A 9,846-nucleotide genomic window follows, 5' to 3' on the forward strand; every position below is an offset into this window, starting at 1 on the left:
GTTTAAATGCACCAAAGTGACAGTCAGAGAGAACTCGGGACAACATTTAAGGATGCAGGGACTGACAGAGACAGGTTTATCTTGCCTGGCTGGGCAGCTCTCTGGGTGCTCAGCACCCCCAAAGCTCTGATCCTAGAATCGCCCCTGTCAAAAATTAAGAAAAAAATGCATCCAGTGTGCAGTATATTAAAGATGTTTATTCATCACTTCAGTGCAGGCAAGTGGAGTATATAGACTGCAGACGATGTAGTCAACGGAAGACTTATTTCATATCCCGTTTGGCTCACGTAAGCTGTGTCGTTTGAAAGCTGAGAAACTGGCCTGTCTGCATTCAAACTGGTTCCGGCGAAATCCCACTTCTAATCACAAACGAGAAGCAATTAGGATTGATCGTATTTAAATAAAGAGACTTGAATTCATATATTCTCTCTGTGAAACTGTTTTACAAAGACAGTTATTCAAAGTAATGTTCATACTTAATGTGACGAATTAAACATTGATTTTTTTTTTTTACCGTACTCGTGTGCGTGTAGGACAGATGGATAGCCATGTAAAAACGCTTAAAACTTTGTCTATTCATGTGTAGACAGTAACAGCTTGCTGAGGTTTCTGATGATATGAAAGTGTAAATGCAGGTCGTCAGGCTAAGAGTCCTAAAGCTAAGCCCTAAAAGACTGAAAGAGAATGAAATCAAATTACAATATACCAGTGTTGAATTAAATACCAGCTCATTCAAAACATGATTTGGTTCATTAAATGTACATCTTTTAGTTAGAGCCTACACCACTTTAACCCAGTTGTTAAAATAAAACAGGATACCTGTGATAAACTATGACAGTTAACCTTAGTGAAATACCCTCGATTACCAGTTTACATCAAAGGTGTAAATATATTATTATTGCACCTTAGATCCACTAGGTGGCTTCAGAGGCCTTAATGTGCAGAACCACTCAAAGTGGTTCTGAATTTATGGGATTCCAGCAGGAGCAACTTTGTCTTTCTATTTCTTGACTTTAACATAAAGATACATGCCAAAAGCTTAATTTACATTAACAAAAGCTTTTAAATTGTTTCCATGTTAAGTGAATGACTGCATCAAGGCGATCTCATCTATTTAAGCCATCTGTGTTAACATTTTTATCTTAGCTCATAGTGATGATAAGGATTGATTTAAAAATCCAATCATAGAGCCTGCATTGCCTTCTCTTGACACAGTGATGTTGAAAAACTGAAGTATTTGCAAGTTAACAGTCTTTTAACTAATATTCTGCACACTGTGAAGTGTGAAATAGATGCTTCCCTCCCAGTGTTCAGAGTAGGTTAGCACATTGTTGGTCTATTTTAACACAACCAAAATTATTATTTTAAGTATTAGTAGAATTAATTAGTGTAATACTAAACATGCAAGTGACAGGAATAAATATTGACACTATTGCAATCACAAAAGAGATTTAGGATTTAAAAAAAACTTTCTTTTTTCTTTCTATGCTTTAATAACTTAGGTTTGCAGAAGACAAAGAAGCTCTAAACATTCACTAACACACAAATGTATTAAGAAGACTTAAGTATTCATTTTTTAAGTCTCAAGACAACTAGTGACAACATTTATTTTGCCATTTGTCAGTGTGCCCCAGCAAACCTCAAAGTAAAAACAGTGTGAATCATCTTGTTTGAATACACAGTCAGCTATCTACATTTGTTTGTATACATGCAAATGGGTGTGTCCTACACTGATATGACCTTTTTTACACTCTCCCAGTATGATTTAGTGTCTTCAAATTTGTCCCTGTCATTAAACGCCAACTTTACTGTCACCAAGTGACAGTGGTTCAACTTTATGTGAACCACTGTCACTTTACAAATAGTGTCACTGTCCAGCTAAATTTTTTTTCACACGGTTGAGCTAACATATGCCATAGCTTTATGACTATTGTAATGCTGTGTGCGGACAGATGTAAAATATGCAGGCAGTAAAATGAGGGCACTGCAGCTAACGGTCCAATTTAAAATCTGTCTCTTGTCTTGCCAGTGTTTGTTCCTGGAAAGGTGTGGGTGTTGGATGAGGGGAGCAAAAGTGCCAAGATGTGTTGCCACAAGAATTTGTTTAGAATTAAGATCATAAGTTCAAGAGCTCCCCTTTTCTTCTAATGCATTTGACTGTGACTTAAAATAGAAGATGACAAAAATGTTCTATAAGGTCTAAAGGGCAACCAAAGCCACAGTTGCCTAGAAATCAGTACAAAGATGGGTCATAAGGAGCAGCCACATAGGCTGACCTTTTCTGAAATAGAAAACAGAAGTACAGAAATAAAATGTAAAGCTTTTTTTTAAAAATAAAGTAACTACATAAATAAAACTGATCACCATTAGAGAAAAAAATAAGGGAAAAATCCCTTCTTAAATCAATATTAAATATCCTGGCATTTAAAAACAGTGATAGACAGCGCCACATCCAAAAGTTTGTTTTTTTTTGTTTGTTGTTGGTTTATTTTTACGAAATGTAGGGTTGCAATGCACAACAACTCACCAAAAGATGACCCCGCCCAAAAAAAGAACAAACAAAATAAGCAAAATTAACGTTAAATAATTCAGTCAAATATTACAGATTAGAACATCTTTATGTAAATTGTGAAAACACACACACAACACACAATATACTTGCATAATTCCATACACAACATCACATCTCCTGGAGATTTCTCAAGTGCTGGTTTAAAAGAAGATAAACAAAAAGTCCTGAGTTTTTCCAAGCTCACTGCACATTTTTGGTATATCAGAATGTGAAAGTGTGAAACAAATATAAAACATTCTGAAAAAAGGCTTCATTTAGTCACTTTCTTGTGAAAAAAAATGCAAGAGAAAAACTATTTACACATTTACATAGAATAAAGCAGTAAAAATGTGTTTTTAGTTATGTTTAAAGCACATTACATCATATCATCCTCTAAAGAATTTCACCCCGGGCACCGACTTTTGCATAGCACATGTTCTGGAATTCCATTGAGTAGTTTTTAGTAGAATCTAGTACAATATTTATTTGAATCATTAAATTAAACATGCATATCCAAGTCTAGTATAATATACTGACTGTCATTGGACCACCAAGTCTGTCTTTATTAAATTTATGATAATATGATCGATTTAATGAGAAGCAAAAATATAGACTTTCTGCCAAAACATTTTAAATGATTGTCATATGTGACTTCACTTGTAGAATAGTCTATTATGGAGGATTTGGTTTATTAGGTCTTATGACTAGATAGCTGTTATTGTCAAACACCAGAGTTGACTCTCGCTCAGATTGTAAATATGATCTACCAGGCAGTCTGGATGTTAGCAGATTTTGGCTTGAGGTGATCGATGTGGGAATCTGATAAGGGCTGAATCGCACCCATGGTCGAGAGTTGCTGTAACGTTGGCTTCTGGAGTGCGACGAGGCTGCAGTGCAGAATGAAAGGGCTGGTGTGACTGAACCTGGTGCTGCCATGTAGCGGTATGGATATGAGAAAAGTCCTCCATAGGGTGATGGTGAAATCCCCTGCATTAAAAAGTAGAGTTGTTAAGATTTGTAGTACAGATCATGTCATCTTCCTTTATATAAACAGCTCTGTAAAATTAAACTTTATTAACCAGCAACTGAATACATCCGATTTGTTTTGTCTTTAACTCATATTATGGAGGAAATCCAAGGCATTAGGAAAGGAAGTCAGTAAAGGTAATCAATCCAGTCCCATTAAACAACAAGAGGATTGACACCTATGCTTTACTTTACACTGAAAATGACCTGCACACTATAAAGATCTCTAAGCCATTCATAAAGAATTCACAAAGGCTTATAATGAAGTACAACTACTCAAGTAATACATTCCAACTATTGTTTTACTTTATTCAGTAGTTGTTTAATGAAAAACTAGACATTCATTGTTTTTCATATTGTATATATTCATTTAATGCTTTTATATTTTGTTTCCACACATAATACACCAAATAGTGATCAAAGGTTTTTCTGTTTTTTAGTGGAAAATCGGTTTACAAAGAACCTTTGGTTTTTTTTTTAATTATAACATGAAGGCTTGTAGGATTGCACAAACAGTAGGACGAAACATGAAGTAAGATCTAAAAGTATGTTCTCCAAATTACAAACAGAGCTTGCTATGAAACATATTGGCACGAAACATATAACGTATTTCAGCTTTACTCGCTGAGAGTTTCTTTAACTGTAAAAATTCTGCAGCTGCCCAGTGTGAAGTCCTTTGTTAGTGCTCAAAGACTTTAAAGATGCTACTGAAGTTAAGTAACTGTTACTGCTGTATACAGCACTTACAATTAAATGAATGGATGAAAATATATTCAATAACTTAATATAGTGAACCTGGGGAAGCGTACCTGAGATGCTAGCATTTGCTGTGACAGTTGACGTTTGAACGGAGCTGAAGAGGTGATGCTTTCAGAAAACAGGCTTCCATTTCTTAATTCATTTATACCAGATGAAGTGGGAAACATATTCTCCATAGCCATATTGGAAAAAACCTCTGGCTTCATTGATAGCTGTCCAGATTGAAATGACAAAGGTGTCCCAAGCCTACTAGAGAATTGGCTGTGTGCACTTGAGAAATCCAAAGTGGGTTGCTGACCAGCACTGAAGGATGATGCGCTCCATGACTGTAACATCATAGGCACGACCCCATCTTTGATTTCACTCATTTGCTCTTCTAAACCCATACCTATAGAATGTCTATCACGTGAAGCGCTGCTTGATGTTCTTGCTTTTGTTGCATCTTGTTTGTTCTTTCTGAGATCACACTTGTTCCACAGTATCTCTTCACTTCTCAGACTTAAACCCAATGTGTGTTCTCTCCTGGAGCAGCTGCCTTCAGCGTTGCAGTCATCTAGTGGATCAACGTCTGAATCACTGACAACGTTGGTCTCGTCTGTAAGGAAAAAAACAAACACTTGAAACATTTTTAACCATGAAGAAAACACTGTCAGACAGTGTGTCATGGAATACTTTGCAGTCAAATTGAATGAGCCATCATATTATTAACCCATGTTCTTTTGAAACACAGTTTAAAATGCTTTGTTAATTTTGCATCAAATAAATATTTTTTTAAAGTAAAAACAAAAGCAGATCCCCAAACTACAAACAGCAATTATTGGCTTGAGAATATGTCATTAAAAGGAAAACACGTACTAAAAACAAAAAAAAAATATATGCAAGCTGTTTCAGTGTAGTGACTATGCAGTAGATCTTAAGTTAGATTATCACTTCATGAACACAGGTCAACAGTGGCTGCCTAATAACATAATGAACTCTAAATGAACCCACCTTGACAAGTTGATGTGGGCATCAGAGGGCTGCTTATTAGTTGTGGGGAATAAAAAGGCTCACTGGTACTGGGCTGCTCATAGGAATCATCAGAATCAGCAAAGTCCTGGTCTGCTTTGCTTTGGTTTCCATTCAGTGAAGAAATGTTTAACTGTTTATTTCTGGGGATCACAAATCGAGATTGCATGAGACCATGCACATATGGCCTAAAGATGTATTCTGTTTTCAAAATGTATACCTCTTTTCACGTCTCCCATTTCCTGTATCTCTGAATCCTTTGGCAAAGGGATTGTTGTCAATTTTTAGTTGTGTAATCTTGATGGAAAAGAAGGAAAGATCTGCAGATTAATCAATCCAAAGTTCATTGTGCAGTGACAAACAGGCACAACAGTAGTACACACTGTATAATCCATGTGGATATTTGTCATTTGTGTATGAGGGGCTAAAGGATGATGTTACCTTTTCATTTTGATAAGCAGTGACAGCGATGAATTCTGTCTCTGGGAAAACATAAGTCCGGAAGGTGCTATAAGGAAGCTTCATTATGTCATTCGCCTTCACAATATGAAATCTGGGTTGGTACTTGTGCATGGAATTCAAAATTGTCTGCAAATTAGAAAAATAGAGTTGGAATTACTGGTATTTGGGTAATTAATTACTACAACTACAACCATAATAAAAGCTTTAAAGCAGTGCACCCAGTCACCCAGCATAACCATGCGTAATGAGGAACAAAAGCAACTTTTCAGTGAGTGTTACTTACAAACCCATGTTTATCGGACATGTTATTGGTGAGTTTGAGTTTATGAAAGGCAACAGGCTTGCTCATCCATTGTTCTCCTTTAGACGGACTGTCCGGGTGGATGTACATGCGCTTTGGCATCTCTGGGTCAGCTTTTCCAGCCATCATCCAGCGGGAGTTGTGAAACTTGTAGCGACAGTCGTCGACAGCGACAATGTCCATCAGCAAGATGTACTTGGCTGTATCATTCAGCCCTTCTACTTGCACTTTGAAAGGGGGAAACATCCTCCTGATAGTTAATGAAGAAAAAAAGAAATTGTTGTATATGTCATAATTAACAGTGTTATTTTTGTTTTTCATCACTTTTTTCTCATAGAGCTTCTATTTGTCTATGGAGGCCCCCCCCCCTTGTGGCATTTTTTAAACTTCCGATCATCAGCAAAACTAGATTATTCGCTGTTTTTCCCCGTTAAAGCGTGAACATAGCATTTGTGCGCGCTTTTACAGGCTATTTACAAATTTGAAACGACAAAGACACTACACAAATTCTCAGTAGACTACTTAAATGCGCATTGCACTTGCCTTCCTGATTTTGTGATAACCATTTCAGTTCCTATTTTGTGAAATTCACTCCACAAGTTCTTTGATTCCAGCGTAACTTTCGGGTCCTCGTCCAACCATTCTTCTGGCTCAAGTCTCTTCAAGGAACGTTGCTGAACGGCCTCATTTTGGCACCCCAGACCTGCGTGCAGCCCCGCGTCAGGGGGTGCTTGCTCTGACAGAGACTTGGAGAAGGACGCGGCGTCCGGAAAAGTCGGCGCGGCGGGAAAAGAAGGCTGTGCGCTGGTAAGGAAGGCTGACAAGGACAAGGCACCTGGTCCGCGAATTTGGAAAGGATAATAAGCCATGGGAACAATGGCGCCAACTGCATTTCTCAGCACAGCATCCGATCAGAAAAGTCCCAGCCAGCCCGCGCAGGTTGCAGGCGCATGGCGTACATCCAGACAGCAACTCCGATTTTAAAAGTTTATGAATTGTGTGGCATGATTGGTCTTACGAGGGAATGCAAAATTCCCCACTCTTAAAATACTGAGAAAGAGGTAAGAATCCGCTTGTAAATCGCAAACGGGGAGAGAGCAGCTGTGAACGCTGTGACTGCACAAGCTTGTTGAAAACAACTGGTACCGAGGATGAGAACAGAGGGAGGGAAAGAGACTGTGTTTGCGTTGTCACACGTCTGTTTTCCCTTGCACAAGGTACACTAACGAGCCAAATATTTTCGACAGGGCTTCGTTACACGTAGCTTACCAATTACCAAACACGCATAATGATAATAACAATAATAATAATGTAAAAATGTTCAAATATTCTATGATATGTCAAAAAAATAAAATAAAATTACAAATCAGCGCGTGTTACTGATAACAGAAATACATCATTTACACAGTTCAGGATGTCTGGAGTCACTTTACCTTCTTGAATAAACTAGTTACGAAAAGTGGAAGTGTTGCACACACACACACACACACACACACACACACACACACACACACACACACACACACACACACACACACACACACACACACACACACACACACAAAGAGAGAAACAGATTCCAAACGTGATGTTCAAAAGGTTTAAGTACTGTCTGGTGTGTTTTACTTTATTGAATTTATTGAATCAGCAGTCTTGTCACACCTACAAGCCAGTGGACACTATTTCAGTGATGAGGATGTACACATCCTGGATAGGGAGGAATGCCTTGAGCGGGGATTCGAGGAGGTCATTTATGTGAAAAGGGAAAGACCATCTCTAAATCAAGGAGGGGGGCTAAGGGTACATCTTTCTCCATCTTGCAATGCTGTGATTGCAGCCATTACCCAACTATCTGTGAATGTTACTCATGGCCATTGATCAATGGTCTTTGATCAGTGGTTGTTGATCAATGGTAATGACAATCTGCATATTAATGAAGAAAGAAGATATTTGCTTTCAGTTAAAATTATTTCAAAGGGGTACAAAACCACAGAGGCATGTTCATCTCAAAGAGGTTCACTCTTAAAGAGGTTCGCCAACTCTGTCCAGTAAACAAGGTCTTTCCTAATCTTGTGGTTTAGCAGCATGAAATTAGCTTTGTGCAGGTCAAAGAAGGAGAGGGTAATTTGTATACCTGGTGAAGTAAAAAGTGACAGGGACTAGCTAAATGGATCAGAGCAGGTTGAAGTCCGGGATACATTAGGTCGAGGGCGTTGCCTCAGACTTAGAGTAATTAATCTCGTAAAGTGGAATTTCACCAAAGGACCAACTGTCCCAATAATAGAATCCTCAAGGTGGCTTAAATAAAGCAGAACATTTTCCATAGAGACGTTATGTATCAGTGAAGCTACCTCTATGCAATCACAAACAAGTAAATTCAAATGTTTTAGCCTGCACAGTGGGCCTGGAGCCATGACCCACCATGATTCGGGACACTTCAGGCCAGCTGTGATGAGTGGAGTAAGAGGGAGAGATGCAAGGCCTTTCAGTCCTGTCAAATGACTTATTGGTGTGGAAAGAGATTCTTGGATATACCTAAATCTGTTTTTTCTTTTAATTTGCAGAAAAGTGTACAGAAAAGAGACTAGAACAGAAAAGAATAATGATAATGAGACAATAATGATAAAATCAACAAACTGTTCTGTAAGTTACAGGTTTGTGCTGGATTTCTCAGTAATTAAAAAACAAAGGCCACCACAGAGGATTTTACAATCCACTCTGAGAAGAGGAAAAACTAAGTGTTGACAGTGTCTTTTAGTTGAATACAGCATTTTCTGAGATCCATCCAGAATACACAACGGGTATGACGCCAGTCTGTCGTAGGTCTAAAACAGAGAGAAAGACAACCATTCACACTCACATTCATACCTATGGGCAATTTAGAATCACTAATTAACGTAGCTCTACAAACTGCATGTCTTTGGACTGTGGGTGGAAGGCAGAGTACCCAGAGAGAAACTATGCAAAGTAGCAGAGAGAACATGCAAACTCCACAAGAAGCGCCAGATGGTGTATTCAAATCCAGGACCTTCTTGCTGTGTGGCTCAATTTTGGTTACTAGAAACTTGATGCAGTTCTCAACTATCTCCTAGTTTGGGAGCCTTAAGTATTGTTAAGCCCAGAAAAAACTGATGATTCCTCTTTTTATGTGGGATGAAGGCTCTTCCCAAAATCTACCGTCATACCAAAATCCATCTTAATCAGGCTGAAAATAGAAATCAAGTCCCACTGGTTATTGATATGGTTTATATAACATAGGATTTGTGTGACGTATAATGTGAATGACTTGTGAATATACCCACTTACTTCTGACACAGACACTTTGTAACCCTAATGCGCAGTAATTAATTATAGGTTACATTAACCCATTTACAGGGGTGCTTCAAGCACAGACTCTGGGATTCCAACTTAATCTAATGATCTTAAACTAGAGACACAAACAGGTATAAAGAGAGGCCAAGTTATTGTTTTTGCTGTAGAGGCCATAAATGTTTTGCCCACAAATTTAATTAAAGCCTAACAGACATATGCTAACAGACAACTATTTTAGTCTCACGAACCTCTACATCAAAGTGGCAGTAGCTGCGAAATCTCTAATGGGCACTATAAAAAGCTTGTTCATTCAATAGAATTAAGAATTAATTTTACTTTCTACACAAATTAAATGAGTGGCATGGCAGGAAGACTTCTTATGTTAGAATTCCTAGCAGAATTGACTCCCTGTTGAGGCACTGTCACA

The 9,846-nt window shown here is 38.0% G+C and overlaps 1 protein-coding gene across 1 annotated transcript; it reads right to left on the reverse strand.

Moving 5' to 3' along the window:
- Positions 1–3,223: 3,223 nt before the first annotated feature.
- On the reverse strand, positions 3,224–7,105 carry LOC308387267 (T-box transcription factor TBX3-like; the record flags this gene model as incomplete). Its single annotated transcript, XM_080867217.1, has 7 exons — positions 6,651–7,105; positions 6,090–6,357; positions 5,786–5,932; positions 5,565–5,641; positions 5,327–5,487; positions 4,387–4,931; positions 3,224–3,538 (listed from the first exon to the last, which is right to left on the reverse strand). The coding sequence occupies exons 1-7, from the start codon at positions 6,974–6,976 to the stop codon at positions 3,224–3,226; spliced, it is 1,839 nt and encodes a 612-aa protein (XP_080723343.1). The 5' UTR covers positions 6,977–7,105.
- Between the last annotated feature and the right edge of the window lie 2,741 nt (positions 7,106–9,846).

The sequence above is a fragment of the Rhamphochromis sp. 'chilingali' genome, assembly GCF_963969265.1.
Source record: "Rhamphochromis sp. 'chilingali' genome assembly, chromosome: 19".
Classification (NCBI taxonomy): domain Eukaryota; kingdom Metazoa; phylum Chordata; class Actinopteri; order Cichliformes; family Cichlidae; genus Rhamphochromis; species Rhamphochromis sp. 'chilingali'.